The 21,905-nt window shown below is 37.4% G+C and overlaps 1 protein-coding gene across 4 annotated transcripts in view; it reads left to right on the plus strand.

Annotated features, from left to right (window-relative positions):
- TRPC3 (transient receptor potential cation channel subfamily C member 3) overlaps positions 1–21,905 on the plus strand; it is a 69,961-nt gene that overhangs the window by 38,608 nt on the left and 9,448 nt on the right. For 2 of the 4 annotated variants that reach the window (XM_088019934.1, XM_088019937.1), the window contains 6 exons: positions 1–217; positions 2,290–2,523; positions 4,600–4,864; positions 7,668–7,863; positions 10,017–10,226; positions 13,295–13,378. In XM_088019934.1, coding sequence (XP_087876060.1) covers positions 1–217; positions 2,290–2,523; positions 4,600–4,864; positions 7,668–7,863; positions 10,017–10,226; positions 13,295–13,378 — 1,206 coding nt within the window. Of the gene's footprint in view, positions 218–2,289; positions 2,524–4,599; positions 4,865–7,667; positions 7,864–10,016; positions 10,227–11,518; positions 11,567–13,294; positions 13,379–21,905 lie in introns of all 4 variants that reach the window. The other 2 variants (XM_088019929.1, XM_088019936.1) reach the window with 2 other exon arrangements.

The following is a 21,905-nucleotide window of genomic DNA, read 5'->3' on the forward strand; positions in this document are numbered from 1 at the left end:
CTGGGGAAAATTCTACGAAGCCCTTTTATGAAGTTTGTAGCACATGCTGCTTCTTTCATCATCTTCCTGGGCCTGCTTGTGTTCAACGCCTCAGACAGATTTGAAGGCATCACCACGCTGCCCAATATCACTGTTATTGACTATCCCAAGCAGATCTTCAGGGTGAAAACCACCCAGTTCACATGGACTGAGATGCTAATTATGGTCTGGGTTCTTGGTGAGCTTACTATTTTACATATTCTAATTTCTACCAAAAAATAGTGTCTGTATAATGATTATCTTTTTTATCTAAAATGTTATCGTGCGTTATATGGTGACAACATCATCATTGTAAGATAAGCAGAAGAGCAAAATAATTGAATAATTTGGCAGCGTGATGATACTGAAAGGTATCCCTTAACACTAAATAACAATTTTTATGAGTAATAAGAGCCTAGTTATAAATATACCACATTTCTAACTTTAATTATTGAGAAATGTAAATTAAAAAAAATGTGACTCACCATGATGATCAAATATTTAATTGAAATACTTGTGAAATAAACCAGTAGCCATTAACTGATGATTAAAGAACATTTTTTGTTTTCATTTCAGAGGTTTTTTTACGAGAGTTTCCATTTTCAGAATGCTAGTTACTTCACCTTACAATAGTCCATTTTTTTGCTTTTTTAAATTTTTATTAGCAAAGTGTAGTTGTCATGCAATGTTATATTAGTTTCAGGTGTACAACATCGTGATTTGACAAGTCCGTATATTACTCAGAGCTCCCCACAATAAGTGTAGTCTCCATGCAGTGTTATTACAATATTATTGACTATATTCCCTGTGCTGTACTTTTTAGTTCCATGACTTATTTGTTTTATTAACTAGAAGTTTGTATACCTCTTAATGTCCTTTTTCTCCTACCCGCCTTCCCCCCCCCCCACTGACCTCCCCTCTGGCAGCCACCACTTTGTTCTCTGTATTGAAGAGTCTGTTGTTGTTCATTTGTTTTGATTTTTAGATTCTACATGGAGGTGAAATCATATGGTATTTCTTTCTCTGGCTTCTTTCACTTACTCTGTACCCTCTAAGTCCATCCATGTTGTCACAAATCTAAGATCTCACTTGTTTTTATGGCTGAGTAATATTCCAGTGCATGTTTTGTGTGTGCGCGCGTGTGTGTATGTGTGTGCGCGCGCATGTGTGTATGTGTGCATGTGTGTGCGTATGTGTATGCGTGTGTGTGTGCATGTGTGTGTGTATGCACATACGTGTGTGTATATATCTATATATATATATCTCACATCTTTATCCATCCATCAACCGATGGATGCTTAGGTTGCTTTCATATCTTGGCTCACAAGAGCCCATTTTGAATAGCTATGTTAAAGCTAAAAACTTGAAGCCATGAGAGGGAAAAAAATGGAGGTAGGAACTCGTTTATCTATCCATCACTAATTCAGAGTCACTTTATTCTAGTCTCTCTGTTTTACCCAGAGTGTTTTTGGTATCGTCTCAATTCCTAAATTAATAGGTTGGTTATTCCCCTCATTCACTCCTGTGGACTCAACTTACATCAAATAATTATTTTATAAATTGTATTTTGAGCTATGCCATTTTTTAAAATTCCACAATATCTTCTCCTTACATGGTCAGGACAAGTTGTTAAATTGGAACATTTGGCCCCCTTCTCCGAGAATGGCATCTTCTGCTTTCCATTTCTTCACAATGTCCTAGGGCCCCTGCTTAAGGTTTCCTTCTTTTTCCAGTGATATTCCTCACCTCCCTGGCATGAAACTAGAAAGAGGAGAGAAGATAGGGGAGTGATGTAAGTGTTCCTGTGTGATTAGGAAACTGATCTTGTTAAGAGTCTATAATAAGTTTCTCATTTAGGGGTTTAGTTCACCAATAATTACTATGGTGTGATAACCATTGGGATCCACAAAGATGAACTTTCTCCTCTCCCCCCAAAAGTCTCATAGGGCAAAATCATTTGACTTAAAGAGTCTTCTTTGCTTATTTTCCTTCCCTCTTTCCTGCCCACCCCTCTGCATAAGTAGCACCATTGCTGGTGCCAAATGTAGAACTATGTTTCTCCAAATTCTAATTCTGACTTAGCTGAAGATTTTTCCTCCACTTAACTCTGCCCAGGGCCTCAGGGAGCTGAACAAGAGCTGGTGCTTGGTGGTGCCTAGTATGATGTGCCTTATCTATGGAGCCTTTTCTAGATGGGGACTGATGGGGGACAAAGTAACAGCTTCTCAGTCTAAGCTGTAAGAGGTAATCTGTACCTTCTGTGTGTGACAGGAATGATGTGGTCTGAGTGTAAGGAGCTCTGGCTGGAAGGACCTAGGGAGTATATTTTGCAGTTGTGGAATGTGCTGGACTTTGGGATGCTCTCCATCTTCATTGCTGCTTTCACGGCCAGATTCCTAGCTTTCCTTCAGGCGACAAAAGCACAACAGTATGTGGACAGTTATGTCCAAGAAAGTGACCTCAGTGAAGTTACACTTCCACCAGAGATCCAGTATTTCACTTACGGTAAGTTATTAACTATAGGCTCCTCATATGAAAGGTCCGCAGAAAAGGTACTGAAATCACATTTTGGAAGGAAGTGTCCATATGTTTAATATGAGATGTGTGTTGAATGTATATGAATAGAGGAGAGAGCATGAGATTTGGAACTATACAAAACTGGATTCCTGTTGAGGCTATGACTCTCCCTTGCTGTGTGTGACTTTGTTCAAGTTAATTTCCTTCTCTGTGTCTCAGTTTTCAAATGTATATAAAGAAGATGTTGCAAGGTAGAAGAAAATTATCTTTAAGCCTAACAATATAATTACTCTCATATATTGTGAAGGTATGAAACTGTCTTAATTAGGGGAAAAAATACCTTGATAAACTGATTGAAGTGGAAGATGAATCCCTGAGAGTGTGGTTCAGAGGAGATAAACTGACCATTGACCACCTGCTGTACAGGTGAAGTGAACAAAAACTCAGCAGAGGCAGGAACTAGGAGCCAAAGTGACATGACAATGTAAGCTTTGGAGAACAGGCAGAAATACTGGGGCGAATGTCCTGCCCCTCAACATGAGGTGGAAGGGAATTCATGCCTAACTTCTCTGTATCATGAAGAGCAGGGAGACCCCAGCTGATAACCAGTGTGCAAGGATATTGACTCCTTCCTTGCCCAGCACAAACCAGTGGTAAGCAATGTGAGCCTCCCCTCCCTTGAGGCCAGATTGGGGAGGTGCGATTAGCAGATTTTCATGTAGTTGTACAATCTTAAATCTTGAAAGGACTTTAGAAATTTATTACTACCCCTTATTTTACTGATAAGGAAACTCAGGCACAGAGTTCAAATGTTTTCTGATTGTGAAGAATAATTGTTTATAAATGTAATTAAGGCTTACATTGTGATAACTACAAGTGGCATGTTAACATTGAAGAAGACCGGGTGCTTGCTCAAAAATATAAAATGCACATTTCACACATTGTGAACTTTAAACACATTATCTCCTATTATCAGCAAGCAAAGCTTTTTATATGCCAAGGACTCCAGATCAAATGAGTAAATGATTACCATTTATAATTAAAGAATTAGCTTAAATTATATTTTTGTATAATATCTATCCTGACTATTTCAGTAACCTATTTATTTAAATTTATTAATGTGTATCTAATGATTGTCATCTGGAGAGAAATTTGTGAGTTCAGGATTTACTTATTGTGTGTATGATTTTGATCAACTATTTAGCCTTTTTAAGTCTTGGTTTCTGCATCTCTAAGGAGCGGATAATAATAACATCAAATCCATAGAGTTATAGGAACACTCAATAAATGTTAACTTCTGTTGTTGCAAATGTCTACAACGTATCCATTCTTCTGGGAGTGATTCAGTTTGCACAAAATTAGCCACATAGTATTTCATTGACCTTCCAGGGAAATGAGTATCCAGTAGTCTGCTGTGAACTTACTAAGCCATTTTGAAAGGGGTGGGTCCTCATTTAGAATCCATATCCAAAATTTTTGCACCTCTGTAGCATTTTACATTTTCCAGGAACAAGTCATATTGCTCAGATATCACACCGACAGCACCAGTGTGATTCAGTTGACATTCTTACTTCTCATAATATGACATTTTACTTGCACAAACTGTTAGATGAACTAATTTCCCTATGAAATATGAAAAAGAAGTTTTGTGCCAACTGAGCCTATGGAATGACAACAGTTGGTCAATAAATCTAGTAATGAGGGGATAAATTAGTGAAGTCTGTTGTTTTGTCATTCTGGACACAGTCTGTCTCTGATGAAGGGTTTTAACCTCTTTCTTTATCTTTTGTACTTGATTCTGTTTCTACTAAATGTGAAGCAGGCTTAGTATCTTTATAATAGTGTTTCCTCCATTAAAAGATTCCATGTGAGTGTGGAATTCATGTGTTTCTGGTTTAACATGAAAAACAGTGCCTGGACAGTTAATTAAATCTAGAGTAGTTTCAACCAAGATAAAAACCACCTACCTAAAAAATAGATATTATTTAAGGTATTTATTTTGCATGGCTAACAATGACTAGGAAGTTCCATTTCTAATCTCTCTCTCTCTCTCTCTTTTTCTAGCCAGAGATAAATGGCTCCCTTCTGACCCTCAGATCATATCTGAAGGCCTCTATGCTATAGCTGTTGTCCTCAGCTTCTCTCGGATTGCGTATATTCTTCCTGCAAATGAGAGCTTTGGCCCCTTGCAGATCTCTCTTGGAAGGACTGTGAAGGACATTTTCAAGTTCATGGTCCTCTTTATTATGGTCTTTCTTGCCTTTATGATTGGCATGTTCATACTGTATTCTTACTACCTTGGAGCTAAAGTAAATGCTGCTTTTACCACGTAAGTAAAACATCTTATGAAAAAGGTACGATGAAGAGAATTTCTAACAAATCTAGAGGAAGCAAACACACAAAAAATTCAGAAATCCTAATAAAGATGTTTTTAAGGGGAAAAAAATCCGTTGAAAACAATGCTTATGTGTGATTACATTGCTCCAAATGGTCATTTCTTTGAGCTTAGTAAGTGTTCGACCATGAAACAGAGTCAGAATTTGAAAAATCCTGGACAAAACTGACTATTTTGAGAGAATTGGGCAGCAAATTTTTAATACTGGGTGTCCCTTACATTATGTATGACATTAAACTTAGTTTCATCATTTTGTAGCCATTACTATTCAAAAAAGAAGCATTGTCTTTTATTTTAATGTATCATTAATCAGTATAGGAGGTGAGTAAGAAGAAATTAGAGCTCAATGTTGTACGGCTCACTGTAACACTAAAACCACTTCCTTCCTGTGGCCACACTGGTTTCTGTGCTGGGGACTCACCTTGCCTGGGAAGTCTTCCTTGTTTAAACTTCCTTAGTCATTGTCCCTTGAAGTTCCCTCAGCACGGACACATCCAGTTGTGAGATCCTCTCACTCATTGGTGTCTAGTGGTCAAGATGTGGGCCCTCCTTTTTACTGTAGTCATTCCAGGTAGGGAGATCATAAGCCCTCCCTGCCTCACTTCGTATCCTGTCGTGCCACGACTGGAAAGAGTCTAGACCTTTGGTAAGTTCCCTGCAGACTAAAATAGAATATTAAGCCCTTTCAGGCATCTAAATTGTTTTGAAATGATTTTTTCCAAAGACTTATATAGAGCAAGTCTTAGGGCTAAAAGAGAACTGAAACTCCCTTTATTGTAATGAAAAAAAAATCTGTTTGAACCCACTTGGGGAGGGACAGAGAGATCCTACACACAACACCACCCCTTTGAACTCTGTGAGAACTCATCTTATACAACACATTGTGTTCACTGTTTTGTGTGAAGATGTGGCAACTTGATATGGTGAAAAGAATATAGGCTGGAAAATCAGGCAGATCTGGATGTGGATGCAGTCTCTGCTGGTTTCTGGTTGTGGTTTTGGTCCAGTTACTCAGCAGTCCTCAGTGTTAGTTTCCTTCTTTTTAAAATAAACACAATGAGGTTGGAGTCAGGTTGTTGTGAGGACTATATAAGGTCATTGATAGAAAGCCTCTTGCACACAGTAAGCGCTCAGGAACTGTCTGTGTCCTCCCCTTTTCCATTGTTTGCCTCTTCCCATACATACAGATTCTCAGGAATCTGTATTCTTGAAGTTAGAGGTGAGAAGGTCTGCAAAAGAACAAGACAAAGGAGTCAGAGAATTTGGGGTTACTGTTACATTAATGGCGAGGAATGAAGAGATTATAGTTTTTCTTAGTCTCCTGCTACCATCTATGCTATAACATCACACAATGAAATGTTTTGTGATAGAGAGTAACTGCATAGAAGTAGGAACCTTTCTGTTAAAACTTATACCCTCAGGGTCTAGCACACTTTCTAGAACATAATAGTTGTTCCATCAATATTTGCTGAATGATGGAATGAATAAACCAACTAGTACTAAAACCTGTAAATCTATGGAATCGTTATTTAGAATCTGTTACAAAATTTTTTTTTTTAAAAAAAGCACTGTTACCGTAACTGTTTCTTTGGAAAAAGGACTGACTTTTGAACCTTCTGTGTAATGGAATTCTACATGTGTAATTGTTTAATTTAAGGATTATTTTTGTGATTCACAAAGCAGTGGGTGCAACTTGGTTATATGCCAAAACCAGGCAAATTCAGTTGGCAAAGTTCATTGAGGGGATAAAAGTAGGTAAATAATCTGGTAAGGGCCTAAGTGTTCATCTCTATGATGGAAGACTCAGGGAGTAAGTTATATAAATTAAAGGAAAAGACCAGGAATCTTTCAATCTGTTGCCTCCTTTTCATTTCCAGTTAAGTACAACTTTTAGGTAGGGAATATATTCTTGTGGCAAAAAATTCACAGAGTGGCGTCTACAGTGAAAAGCGTCTGTCCCCTTCTTCACCACTGACCCCAGTCTCTTATTTCTCCTTAGTTCACAGAGGCAATGGTTTCTTTTGGATACCTTCAGAGATAATTTATACATAAACAAGATTATAAGTATTTGTAAACCCCTCTTTTTTAGTCAAATGATAGACTATTTCACTCTTGCTATGTCTTATTTTTTTACCTAATAGATCTCAGATATCATTTTATATAAACACATGTAGATGGATCTGTCTCATTGTCCCAGTGGCCACATGCCATCCATCATATAGATGTCGGAATTATTTACCCACCCCCCCATTGATGGGTATTTAGGTGGTTTTCATTCTTCCCTGCTGCCACAGTACAGAGAATGTGTTTGTACATACTTTTTTTTGAAGTGAGTATATAATTTTTATCCTGGCCTTGTTCTACTCCAGAAAACCTGATTTAAATGTCTAAACCACGAATAAAATCAACCCCCAAATTTCCATCCTCCTAGGGGAAAGGAATGGGTATCATGGCATGACGTTCAGCTTTCCTCTGCTGAGTTGAGAGAATTTTCACTTGATAACTTCCAGAAAAGCTGGGCATTGGCACTATTTAATCACAAACTCCTGAAAACCTGAGAGAATGATTTCTATTAAATACTATGATAAAATAATTATACTCTTGGGGCTTATTATGATGATATTTAATGATGGCATTTTACTTCTGTACAGAATTCAGACCCTAATTTGTTTCTCTTTTGACTTTTTCATACTGAAAACTGTCAATTTATTTACTGTGTGCCTTATTCTTTCAACAGTGTAGAAGAAAGTTTCAAGACTTTGTTTTGGTCGATATTTGGGTTATCTGAAGTCACTTCCGTTGTGCTCAAATACGATCACAAATTCATAGAGAATATTGGATACGTTCTTTATGGAATATACAATGTAACTATGGTGGTCGTTTTACTCAACATGTTAATTGCTATGATTAATAGCTCATATCAAGAAATTGAGGTAAACCTGCTTTCTATCCGTGGTGTCTATTCTTGCCATCTCACTCTAACAGTACATCACATCTGTTTCTGTGCCCTATGGTGGATTTCCAGCTCATCTAAATAGAGAGGATTATACCCAAGCAGAGTCAGGACATTTCCCTACATTTTCTTCCTGGGTAGATAGGCCCCCAGCCTCCAGTGTCTTCTAGGAGCACAGCAGGGGTCCCCCTGAATTTACCATCACTCTGCCTTCTCAGTACATTTCAAGTTTTGAAATTTGGGGGCCCAGAAGTATTGGCTATAGGGAAATTATTCTCTCCTAGGTTAGCCAGCCAAGCACCGGAAAAATCCCAGTAGAGGAATTACTAGATGTATGGCAAACACTGGCGATGTTCTGTATCCAGTCAGAATTTTTAGTATTGTTGAAGTTATCCTACTTCTTGTTTTGGACTGGGCTTGGTTTGATACCTTCCTTCATCATCATATGTGTGCTTTCCCTTGTCCTCCAGGTTAGTGTTCAGTATCTCTTTAGTGCTTTGCTGTTTGTTAAATGCACCGAGTCTGTGTGTGTTTTAGGAACACACAAAAAGGTTTCTCAAAGCAGAAGTTAGGTCCCCCAGAAATGAAAACTGTGGGATCCTGAATACCTGTTTGAGTGTGGTAATAGCAGTTCTGGGCAGTGTGAGATAAGCAAGCCAACTTCTCCCACCTTTGGACCCCCCTCCTCTTCATTTCATCTCTCCATCACCATGGGCCAGGACTGAGAATCAAAGTGTTGCAGGATTTTTTTCTCCTTCATTGGTGCCCACGGTTCTTGGTCACGCTGCTTGCAAGAATGAAGAGGTGGACCAGACGGAGTGGTGGGAAACAAAGCAAAAGTTTATTGAGTGATAGCAAAGTGGTAGTATGAAGCTCCCAAGGCGGGAGGGGATCCAAGAAGGTTGCCACCAGAGTTTCTAAGTCTAGGGGTTTTTATGGGCTTGTTGACAGGCTGTTTTAACCTGATTAACCCTCCCCGTGCCTATCGTCCAATCAGGTTTTTGTCACTGATCACATGGGAAGAGGTGGAGTACTCCTTCCAGGGGTGTAAAATCCTTTTAAGCATAGTTTCCTCTTAGGGTGGGGGCCCCTTGTCCCTGCATGCCTGCCTTCCAACTATCCTTCATCAAAAGGGCATATAAGACAGGAGTAGGTCACTGAGGGCCTCATGTGACATTTGAGGATAGATGGCAGACACATAACCTCCAAAGTTCAATTCAACTGAGTGCTGTCTTTTTCCTTTTGCTCTGAAGTATGTTATAGTCTATCTACAGCCTGCCTTGGATGGGTCTAGATGAGGAGGGAGGGCAGGTAAGGAGTGGGGAAGTACGGTCGAATATGTGGAATTACCTTTTCATCCTTCCTTGACCTTGAATTTTTCTAGCATTTTTGCTTTGTTTTTGGCTGGGGAACAGGACATTCTGGTTAAATTTCAGTGGGTAGAGACAGAGGCATATGGAAGAGAAAAATAAAAACATTCTTAGCGGTACTAAGAATATATGTAGGCCAATAGAGGTTATATGCAGATAAATGTACGCAAGTCACTTACCTATTTCAAAAGGATAATTTAGGTTCATTGTATGATCCTACCGGAATATTTGGTTTTTAAAATCGAAGTAGGGGATTGAGGTTCTTGTCTCACGGAGTTGAAGAATGAATCTCGTGGACAAAGGAGAGTGAGTAAAGCGATAGAGTTTTATTAAGCAAGGCTACAGAAAAAGCTCTCAGGAGTGAGGGGGGTCCCTGACAGGGTTGCCACTGAGGGCTTTTAGGGTTGGTCTTTTATTGAAGGCTAACTAGGGAACTTAAATCCTTTTAACGTCTCTACTGATAGCACCACTGAGTAAGGATTAGTGACAACACATTTAATGGCTTACTTCCTTTTTAGGGGCCAGTAATTCTTTATTCATCACAGGTGGCTGTTGTTAACAAGATTCTACCTCTGACACCTGGGGCAGGGTGGTCTGGTTTGTTCCCTTCTCTCTGGTGTCCTTACACCTCTGCACTTTTGGAATTTCTGTGCGCCTAATCCCGTAGCGCCCCGCCACCACACACACCTATCTCTCCCTACCTAGCCCCGCCTGTCCCTTACTCAAAATGAGTCGTTATTTCTTTTCTGTTTTTGTGACACAGGATGACAGTGATGTAGAATGGAAGTTTGCCCGTTCAAAACTTTGGTTATCTTATTTTGATGATGGAAAAACATTACCTCCACCCTTCAGTCTAGTTCCTAGTCCGAAGTCATTTGTTTATTTCGTCATGTGGATCATTAACTTCTCTAAATGCAGGAGGAGCCGGCTACAGAAGGATATAGAAATGGGAATGGGTAACTCCAAGTCCAGGGTAGGTATCCAAAATTCACCAAGACCTGAAGATGAGTGTTCTTTCTCCTTGTCTTTGATGTTTGTTCAGTAATTTTTATGTGTGAACTTAGAAGATGTTGAAAGTTACTGTCCATTCCATAGTCTTTCACAGACTAATACTTGGTATCTTCACAGTGTTTCAAGAAGTCGCTTAGTCTGTACCTTGCTTCTGGTCAGAATTTCATGCAAAGTACCAGATTAAAAACAAAAACATCTTTTTTAACTTGTTAAAAGTAAACAGAAATGTTATTGTGAGAAAATACTCTGGGTTTTGTGTGTGTGTGTGTGTTCCATGCTTCTCAGCTGTTATTCTGATGTTAAATAGTTTTAACCTCACATTTTTCTCTTGGCTATATGTATAGTTTACCACCATCATATTCTTCTTATTTGTAGAAACTCTTGATTGGGCTAAGTAATCTTTTTTTTTTTACTATCATAAAATTGACACAGACCTAAGAGCATCCTCAAATATTAATCATAAGTACCATTTTTATATGTAATCAAGAATGGTTTGTCCCAGAGTTGTCCCACTTAAGTCATACTTGGGTTTTAGGTTGAGTCATACTCTGATTTTAACAAAGATGAGTTTTATGATAGTACTTTATAATAATGAACTTAATTTTCAGAGATAGAATTGGTAGAGAAGGCAGAGGATATGAGGAGGACCTCAGATACCAGGGAGCAAGACATAGAGGAGCAAATGTGTGGAGTTAAAATAGCATTTTTGCCTAAGTTGTGAAAATGGCCTCTAGTTGTAATACCCCGGAATCCCACCAGGTGGCAGTGTTACCTCCATAAAGTACAGGCCTGTTGAGCAGAGGTAGGTACTTGTTCTCAGTTGAAGCTAGGGAAAAAAGACTGGATTTCTGCAATTTAATTTCTCACTTTAAAAAATAGATGTGCATTTCTAAGATTTGTAATACCCCGGCATCTTATTCTTTAAGGCTTTTAAGCCTTTTTAAATTTTACCTGGATGTGGGCTCTTAAGGCACTGATTGGGCTATCTCATCCCATGATTTCAAATAGTAGCTCATATGTACACAGTGAGAAGCAGTACAACGTAAGGAAGACAGCCTCTGCGTTAGACCTGGATTTGAATTTTGGCACTTCTGGCTTCCTAGCAAGTAACGTGGATAAGTCATTTCATCGTTCTGAGCCTTAGTTGTCTCCTCTGAAAGAGAGGAAATCTTGTAGGGTTCATGTGAGGATGATTTGAGAGAGATGTACACAGTTCCAGCCTCAACAAATATCAGTGCCCTTCCTCATTCACAGTTTACAAAGTGCTTTGCTGTACATTTGAACCTCATGCAACACTGTGAGGTAGGTATTATTATTATTCCCATTTTATAAATAAGACCACTGAAGCCATTAAAGTAGCTACACAGGTCAGGGAGCTAGCCAGTTGTGGGGTAGGTGTGGAATCCAAGTTTTCCAGCATCAGATGTCTAGCTCTTTCTGCTGCACACGACTGCCTTATACTCAGCACCTTGCAGGGCCGCTGATCTCTTAAAGGGGCCAGGCTTTAACTGCCATCCTGGGCAATTCCTGCCATGACTGAAATTGACTTTGTTTTGAAGGTGCTTTGTTTCTCTGGGGATTTATTAACTGAGCCTTTATTATTTAAAACCAGAAGCTTCTCAAGTATGGGAACCCACAGCTCTTGCTCTTCACAACTTAAAGTTTTCTTTCTGTAGACAACTGATTTCCCTGACTTCACTTCTGAGAGTGTAAATTAGGTCGAGAGAGAGCACATTCCGGTGGCTTGTGGCTGCCTGGGCCTCTGTAAAGGAAATGCAACTGGTGCAAAGGAATGTGAGGGGATCAGATGTGCTTCATTTGAGGTGTCCTCTCCTGCCTGTATTGCACCGTTGGCGGAAAGAATAGCTTTTTTTTTTCAGAGAAGTTGCTGGAAGTAGAAAAAAAGTTGGGCGCTGATCTCTCAAGAGGCCATGAGCCTTGGCTTCCCAGTCTCTCCAGATCCAGTTTAAAACCATCACTTTGATTTTATTTTTTAAATTGTGCATGGAGATGTTTAAATCTCTTTAATATTATTAATACTATGAATATTAATAGATACTCTCTGTGTACTGACTTGAGTAAAAATTTGGAGAAATTATATGTCTCTGTTTTTCTTTTTTAGAAGAGAGGAAGTCGCCTCAAGAAATCTTTTGCACTAACCAGTAGTAAAACTAACCTCAGGCAGGCAACAGTCAGATACTGACCTCCAGTGGCAAAGAGGAGAATTAATTTTATTAGCCAAGGTTTTCTCTTGGCCTGATGGTGCCACTTCCTTCCTCTTAGCATCCCAGTCATTCCTGAGTTATGACGCTGGGAAGTCAGGTGGTGGGTGAATACACATTTTGGCCTGGGGGCCCTGCCTTTGAATTATACCTAATCGGTAGCAGCTTGCTCAAGAGTAAGAGGCGGTCCCTGCTCACATGCATAAAGAGTAGCCAGTAGCAGTGTGCTCTTCTTACTTTCTCTTTCTCCCCACTCAGAAGTTAAACCCTTAAAAGAGAGTGAGAAGAGAAAAGAAACCCAAAATTCTTTAAGCTTATTCTATTCAAAGTTGTGAATCTGAATCAGTATAAGGCCATGATACCTAGGAAGACACGTCATTCTGGCTCATATTTTAGTGTTATAAATTATCGAATGATCCATTCAAACTTGTAGTGTGTTTCTGTTCAAGTGTAGGAGACGAATATAGGCTCAGGAGGAGAGAGTTGCTTCTAGGCATCTTTGCCTTCTAGATGGCATGAATACATTTTGATAAAACATCCAAGTCCCCAGGGACAATTATGTTTAGTATGAGCCAGATTTTAAAATAGGTTTTCAGTTCTATTGCAGTTCACCTTGTGAACATCTTGACAAGTGTGAGCATGTTGCTCATGTTAATTTTTACTGTTGGAAATATATTAAATCACTTATGAAATTCAACTTCCACAAAATGTTCCTTGGAAATGTTATCAAGGAGAATATAGTAGATTATATTTTTGGTTTCCCAATGAATGTATTCTAATTTACTAGGCTAATTGTATTTTTTCCTAGTTAAACCTCTTCACTCAGTCTAACTCAAGAGTTTTTGAATCACACAGTTTTAACAGCATTCTCAACCAGCCAACACGTTATCAGGTAAGCATTCAGTAGATGTATCTCTTTATCTGTATGTAATTCCGTGTGTGTGTGTGTGTGTGTGTGTGTGTGTGTGTGTGTGTGTAGTGAGTAGAATTATGTTCTGATGTATTACAAGGATAGAACAGTAGAGAGAAAAAAATAGTATAGTAGTTGGACAGGACTTTAGAAATCAGAGTCCAAGTCCTCCTTTTTTTGGTTGAGGAAAAAGAGTTCTTTGTGATATTAAAAGCCAGAGTTTCCAAAGAACACCTTCAAATACCTTGAGCTGGAAAAGCAGTGAAAGATATGAAATATTAGGAAAATAATGCTCTCATAGTATGGAAACCTGATACATTTCTCTAGGTAATCCATTTTTCCAATGGATTCTTAGGCTATATTGTTTCATCAGTACTACTTTAGAGTATGTTTTGCATTTTGATATTAGAATTGATGTTTGAACGCTAAATTCCAACTCAGAAGAAGTTGTAGCTTTTTACTTTCCATCTGGTCGATCATTTTGACTGTAGACTTCTGATGTGTCCAAGACCACAAGAATGAGGATCCAGGAATTTATAATGGATGGTGATGTCAATTAATGGGTACAGTTTTGTACAGTTTTCTTGGAAGCAGCAAATTCTGCAAAATTGCTTGGCACACTTGATTGTCAAAGCCTTTTTAGTGGTTACATTATATCCCATTATATGGTTATATTTAATATGTCAGTGTTCTATCAGCGGAGATAGAGGATATGGCCAATATTTAGCTATTACAAGCAACACAGCAGTAAGTAACCTTGTATATATGACATTTGAAACGTGCAAATCTATGAAATTGTCTGGTATCTAGGCATTTTAATTTTTTAGTTGTTACCAACCTGATTTTGATTGAGCTTGTGCCACTTTATATTCTTACAATAAATGTATGAGAGAGCCCATTTCCTCCTTAATGTACCAACAGTGTGTTACCAAAAGCTTTTTATCTTTGCCAAATAGATGGGTGAATATGGTATCACAGTGTAGTTTTATTTTGCATTATTTGTAATAAATGAACTTGACCATCTTTTATTTAGTGTTCCATATGTTTGAGATCCTATGTATTTACTTTTCTTGATGGGCTTTTTGTTATAAGTTAAGAAGAATTCTTTTAAGAATTCTTTTAAGAAAATCAGCCCTTTGTGATATGAATTGAAAATTTTTTTTCTGTTTGTTGTGTGTCTGTTTAATAATTTTCCGCCAACTTTCTGATTTTTGTATAAACGCCACAAAATTTTTATGGTTTTGATTTTGTATTCTGTTTAGAAAGGTCTTCCCCCACATAAGAATACTTAAGAAATATTTTACACACATTTTCTTGGTTTCACATTTTATATGAAAATCTTTGACCCATGTAGAATATATTTTGATGCAAAGTGGGGGTGGGGATCCAAATTTATTTTTTTCTAGATGATTATATAGCTGGATATGTTTAATAATTATCTTTTTATTGATTTGAAATATCACTTTTATCACTTACTAAATTTCTTTATCTCCTTAGATTTATTTTTAGGCTTTCCATATACAATAGAACCACATTAATTATTATAGTTTAGAACAAGAGTTAAGCAAAATATATGGACACAGACCTACATATACACATGTCCTCACTTTAAGACTTATTTTACATAATATCCTGGTTATTCTTTCTTGTTTAAATTTCTATTTGAGCTTTAGAGTCAGCTTGTGTAGTTTGCAAAATATTTTGTTGATATTTTTATTGTGGCTGTATTAACGTAAGTAAAATTGACTTCTTTATAATGTTCTGTCTTCTTTTTCAAGAACATGGCATACCTTTCCATTTATTCAGATCTTCATTTGTGTACTCAGGATCATTATAAAGTAGTCCTCCTATTGTTTATATTAATTAGGATTAAGTTTGCTGCAAACCACACAAAACCACCAAATACCACCCACTAAGTAGTTAAAAAAAAGCATAAAATTTATGTTTAAAAAAAAAAACAAAAATTTATTTCTCTCACCTATTCAAGAAGTCAAGAAGTGGTCATTCCAGGGCTGGCATGGTACCTACCAATGTCAGGGACCAAGGCCCTTCTATCATATAATTCTGTCATGACTGGCTTTCAGTCTAATGTGCTCTCTGGTCCAAGAAAGCTATTGGAGCTCTGGCACTTATGTATGCATTCCAAAAGACATTTAGAAGGTGATAGGTAAGAAAGATAAGCCTCCTTCTTGTAAGGAACTTCTGTAAAGTTTCACGACTTACCTGCAATGGAGGCTGGGAAATAAAGTCGTAATTCCTAGTGGCTATTTGCCAAGCTAAAAAACCCGTGAAGAGAATTGGCAGTCACTCCTGAAATGGATTATATTACTTGTCTTGGTGCTTATCTTTATGTCTTTACACACACTTCTATCTCTGTTACTTGATTTATAAGTTGCGAGTTTTATCTTTTCATCCTCCAGCTCTAAAATATGAGAAAATCAATGTGTTTATCTTCCATCATTTCCCCCCTTCTCTCAGCTTTTGTTGGTTAAATCATTAGAATTTGTGGGGGAGGAGGAAAAAAAAACACCTTTTCTCTATACATTAGGTTCTGTAGCTAGGGCCTGTGAATTAAACTGACAAAAGACAGATTAATGGGAGAAAAAAAAAAACAGTTTATTTGCACACGCAAAGTGTGTACACGCAGGAGAACTCAGTGATGAGTAACTCAAGGGGGTAGTTAGAATTTGGAGCTTATATACCATCTTATCAAAGAGTAGTAAATTTGGGGAGAAGTGACAAGACAAAGGAAAAGAGGTTTGCATTCCCAGGAGTAGTAAATTGCGGGAGGGTAATATATGAGAAAACCAACAGAAGATTAGGGTTAGTTTATTAAGGTTTAATTGTGCAGATGCATCTCAGTGCCAATTCTCTGTCTCCAGTGATGATGGTTGTTTTAATTCCTCCTGATATGGGACAGGAGAGAGGGAAGACCTTCATAAAGGGAAGTTTATGTCTTGCTTTTAGGCAGGTAGGAGAAGGGTCGTGAGCTCTTTCTGTGTTTTCTCCTTCTTAATCGACTTCAGCTCAAAGTAATCCTCATGCCAAAGTGCTATAAATATCGGGGTGGTATGTTCTGATCCCTTTCACTACCTGGTCAGGATTATAACCCACATTTGTTTTCATTCTAGTTCCACAGAGTCAAAACTCACCACTGATAATTTGTCATAATTTTTCTTTGTAGGTTAAAGTTTGTCTTCCTTTAGTTTCTTCAAAAAGAGCTTATGGGAACTATGTTCCCTCAGTTATTTCACATTCTAAACTATTTTCTGTATATTTATATTGACTTGCTATACAATTCTTTGATTTGACTTTGCTTTCTTGATGTATTTGTAAATATCACTCCACTGCTTCTAGAATGAAATGCTGATGTGAAAAAGTTTGAGGCTGGATTGTTTTTCTTATACTGTTGACCTGAGATTTTGAACGAATTCCCAAATTTTCTGTTTATTTTTTAAATCCAATAACTTGCTGTTGTTTATTCTGTAGGTGAATCTGCATGAATTTTTTCTGGACAAAGTACGTCTCTTAAATCCATACATTCAAGTCTTCATTTATTTCTGAATAATTTCCTTAAATTATATCTTGAAATATTTTTTCTGTTTATTTGGGCTATCTTCTTTAAAGATACCAGTTAGATGCCTGCTGAATCTTCTTTGCTTGTCTCTATAGCTACCATTTTTACTCTAATCCATTTGAATTTTTCATCCATTTCTCCTTTTTGGCTCCTTTTTTCTCATACTGTATCTTTTTTTTTCTTTTTGCTCTGTCTTCGTATGTGCTACTTCAAGTTTACCTTTCATTTCTGTGATGATTTTATTTTCTTCTTCCTCCTCTTCTTGAGATCTTCAAGTTTATATATCCTTTCCTTTTTTTGGTTCACCTTATTTTCCTTGCCCTCTTTGTGCTCTTATTTTATTTTATTTTATTTATTTTTTTTAAAGATTTTATTTGAGAGAGAGAGAATGAGAGATAGAGATCACGAGATCACGAGAGGGAAGAGGGTCAGAGGGAGAAGCAGACTCCCTGCTGAGCAGGGAGCCTGATGTGGGACTCGATCCTGGGACTCCAGGATCATGACCTGAGCCGAAGGCAGTCGCTTAACCAACTGAGCCACCCAGGCGCCCCTGTGCTCTTATTTTAAAGACAGGATTGGCTCATTTTTTTTTTTTTAATGTATCTGAATGATGGCATCATGTATTTTCATTCTTTCTTTAACATTTTTCTGGTGATTATTCTCTATTTGCTATTTGTTTTATCCTTTTTTTCTTAGACTATCTTAAAATGGACTTTGTGTAGATTCCTTACTGATTATTACTCAGTTTTAAATGAAGTGAGTTCTTGAACCAGCTGCTTTCAGGAGGTTGGAGTGTTGGAGAATTCCAGATCCTCATTCTCAGCTAATAGAATTTTCCTTTAGGCACAGAATTGTATATGTTCACTTTTTCTTCATGTTTCCCTATCAGAAAATAGCACTACAGGACTAGTCAGACACTCCCTCTCAACCTCACTGACTACTTCTAGCAAATATGGCTTTCCTTGATAATTTCTCCTTTACTCTTCTATTCTAAGCTTCTCAAGATTTTGTATCAAAAAGTCAAGGGAAGTTCTCAGCCATGAATGTCCACCCTTGGCATTTCCTCACCCCCCGACTTGATCTTTTCATATAACCTTTCTAAAAAAGGTATGGATCCCTTTAAGTTTCATCAAAGGAGTTTGTGTTTCTGTTTCTTATTCTCCTTGTTGTTTTTGAATGATTTAGAAGTGAGAGAAATTCCCAAGTTTATCATCAAATTCAAACTTCTTGTGTTCTGAAAATTGTTATGCTTCTATAAACTCTGAGAAAAAAAGTTTTGATCAGCTATCAAACCTCACATGCCAATCAAACTTCGTATAAATACCTTGATTATATTTAGATAAAGTTTTTTTACTATGAACTCCACAAGTGGTAACAATTGGTTTAGTTGTTATGGATTTTTGTTTCATGTAGTGTGATTATAATATATGACTTACCTTAAAGAAATCCTAGATCCTAATCTGCTAAATGGGGATTACTTTCTTCAAAGTGGTAACCTTTAGGGATACACTAATTCTAATGGTGCTACCACAGCTCCTAACATTTTTTGAATATCTCTAAAGAATTACTTTTATAATTAGCTTATGAGACACAAAAATTGCTTTAGTCTCATTACTAAACTCAGGTATTCACTTTTCAACCAGACTCAATGCCATAGGACTTTACATTTTTTTTCAAAAATCGTCACATCCATCTTCAAAAAAACACATGGCTGTCACCGGTTGGTTTTACCACCCTATGTATTTTAGATCTAAATGAGTATTTCTTCGCCAATTACTTCAAAAGCAGAGAGATTCAAATGCGCCTCAAAGTACAACAGAGGAAGAGTTTCAAAAATACTTTGGTCAATGGCAGTATTATTTATATTAACATTATTAATAATATGCTGAGATCATTTTTATTATGTGTGTAAAGATTTTTTTTTTACAGAACTAGGGATAATTTTTCTGAAAAATATAAGGACTTGAAGGGATAGCCTTGATTGAATTCTGCTCATGAACACCTGTGTTAGTTCAAGTTAAAGGTACATAGATATACTAAGGTGACCTTAAGAAATGGGAAGTTTTTCTAAGACTCCACAGAGGTAAGGCTGTAAGTTCTTGGGTCCTATTCTCTCTGGTGTCTCCTGTAGCAGATCTGCTTTAACCAACTTCTTTGGCTTGGGGACACGTTTGGCCCAGGTAGTGTCAGGCTGCCTTTGACCCACATGGTGGTCCCTGGTCCAGTCCATGAAGGCTACCATAGGTGGCTTGGTGTTACTGGAAAGCACATGGCAGCTTTTCTCTAAAGGAGGCAATATGAGACATTCACATTAAGCTTCATTTACAGTGAGCTTGAGGGCACATTCAAGACTCCCACTACTAAGAATCATCCTTCGTTATAAGGATATAAAGATACAGTCCATGCCTTCAGTGATCTCTCCCTGGAGTGGAAGTGTGGGGTTGAGATGGGAAGGAAAGGAAGGGAAGAAAAATGTAGATGAACATTCACACAACCCTGTGATGTGGCTATGTGGTATAGGTGAAACATAAATAAGATGGTATAGTATGGGAACCCAGGGAAACCCAGAGGAGGGGAATATTTGAAAACTGATCCAGTAGAAGAAGCGATTTTCTTCTCTGTTTCTCTAAAGAACAGAGCTTGGACCAGTGGTTAGAAGGTACAATGAAGCAGATTTGGTGCCATACAAAAGAATTGTTTTTAAACTGCTTCAGTTGTCTAAAAATAGATTAAATCAGCTGTCTGGAAAGAGTAATAGGCTCTGAACCACAGATGTTTATTCAGAGGCTGGGCAATGGTGATGGGTCAAAGTGAGTGGTATGAAAATATGAAAAACATATGACTTCCAAGGTCCCTTCCCTCTCTAAAATTCTACTCTTTACTTCTGGGTTCTTTATGTTTGTTTAAATCAGTCTTACCTTATAGTAATACTTTAAAGGTTGCTAATATCCATATTATGGAACTACTGATAACAGTCAAATTTGCCTTCTCTGTAGGATTAAATGAAAAAAGTGAATGTAAAAGTACCAGATAGAGTGCTTCACGATTGTTAGTTGAATTTGAATCAGTGAAAAATAAGTGAGAAGAGAGGCTTTGATGCCTTTTGGGAATGAAGAGCATATCCATATATCCAACCACCCACATTTCATTCCTTTTCCCAGTCTTAATGGAGAATTGAGAAAGGAGCTCAGATTTGTTTGCAAAAGATAATGTTTAAGGTAACTACTATCTAGGCTTTCCATACCCTGGATAGAGAAAATCCATAGTCTACTCTACAAAAGTCACAATGTCTACCTTAAAGAGTGATTCACAGGATCATACCAAGAAATTTGGATAATTCCTGGAGGTGTGTGGACTATGGAAATTACTCTAGAGACTTCTTTTTTTTATTATTATGTTATGTTAATCACCATACATTACATCATTAGTTTTTGATGCAGTGTTCCGTGATTCATTGTTTGCGTATAACACCCAGTGCTCCATGCAGTAGGTGCCCTCTTTAATACCCATCACCAGGCTAACCCATCCCCCACCCCCCTCCCCTCTGGAACCCTCAGTTTGTTTCTCAGAGTCCATAGTTGCTCATGGTTCCTCTCCCCCTCCGATTCCCCCCCCTTCATTTTCCCCTTTCTGCTATCTTTTTTTTTTTTTAACATATAATGTATTATTTGTTTCAGAGGTACGGGTCTGTGATTCAAGGCTTACACAATTCACAGCGCTCACCATAGCACATACCCTCCCCAATGTCTATAGACTTCTATTCCATTAGTTTTCTATTCCATTAGTTAGTAACTTGACCAAGAAGGGAAAATGATGAATCTGTTATTGGTCAATTTAGTTTTTGGTACTGGTTTTGATTAAGGAATCAGTTGAAAATTTAAAGATAATATTTATAATGGTAATTTTGTGTGTCACATATGTTTTATGATCCTTGCCCATATAACCATCACTATTAAGATTGGTTAATCAAGATTTGCTTTACAGAAGCATACTTGATAATGAGAGCATAATAGTTATGTTAATTGAGCACCTACTGTGTAATTTACCTATATTATCTCTTTTACAATGTAGATTATAACATTTCCATTATACAGATTAAGTTGCCAAGGTTCCACAACTTGTAAATAATGGAGTCACAACTCAAATCCAGGCAATTTGCTCTTCCAGCCCACTTTTTTAACTGCTTACACAATACTGCCTCAGGTTCACCAGGCAAGCTACCTAACAGACTGGAAATGGCTAAGTTTCACCCCTTCTCTGAGTTGCACATAATTTTGGAATTCACATGAATTATCTTTCCAACATGAACTGAGGGGTAGACAATTGCCAGGTAGTGTCATGTGTGGGGAAACTGATTTCAATCCAACATCAGGTGTCTTCATGCCTTGTAGAGAAGCTCAAATTTAGTACAGTGGTAGATATAAAAAATATTTAAGCTGTAACTTTTAAGATGAATTTTTTTAAAAAAACAGAATTTTTGTGGGATACATGGAAAACCTAAGACACCCAATTTTGAGGGAAAAAATTTAAGCCTATAACCATAATTTTCCGTATAGATTAAAGATGAATGTATCTACCTGTTTTCCCTTCAGTGAGGGAATTTAATCTGAATGATTCTGTACAGGTGTTTCTAGGGATCCTGTACTCTACTTGAATTTTTAAAATATTTTATTTTCCTATCATCTTTCTTTCTGGCAGTAAATATAACTTTTAATAGGCTTTTTCTAAGCATAGTTTTGGATAATGTTAAATATTTTAGAGAGTATCATACTAGAGCATGTGGGTAGCAATATCTTAGCCTTCAAATTTTATCTTTATAAATAATACTAGCAAGAATGAACCTCTTCTAAGCAAAATTCTGCTTTTACATGCATTTGATGATTTAATCTGTACAACCTCTGAGTTTTTATTGCCCCATTTTTTTTATATGGG

Source organism: Eumetopias jubatus, unplaced genomic scaffold (genome assembly GCF_037043125.1).
Source record: "Eumetopias jubatus isolate StellerSeaLion01/CBP00866 unplaced genomic scaffold, mEumJub1_p1.0 scaffold_2, whole genome shotgun sequence".
Taxonomy (NCBI): domain Eukaryota; kingdom Metazoa; phylum Chordata; class Mammalia; order Carnivora; family Otariidae; genus Eumetopias; species Eumetopias jubatus.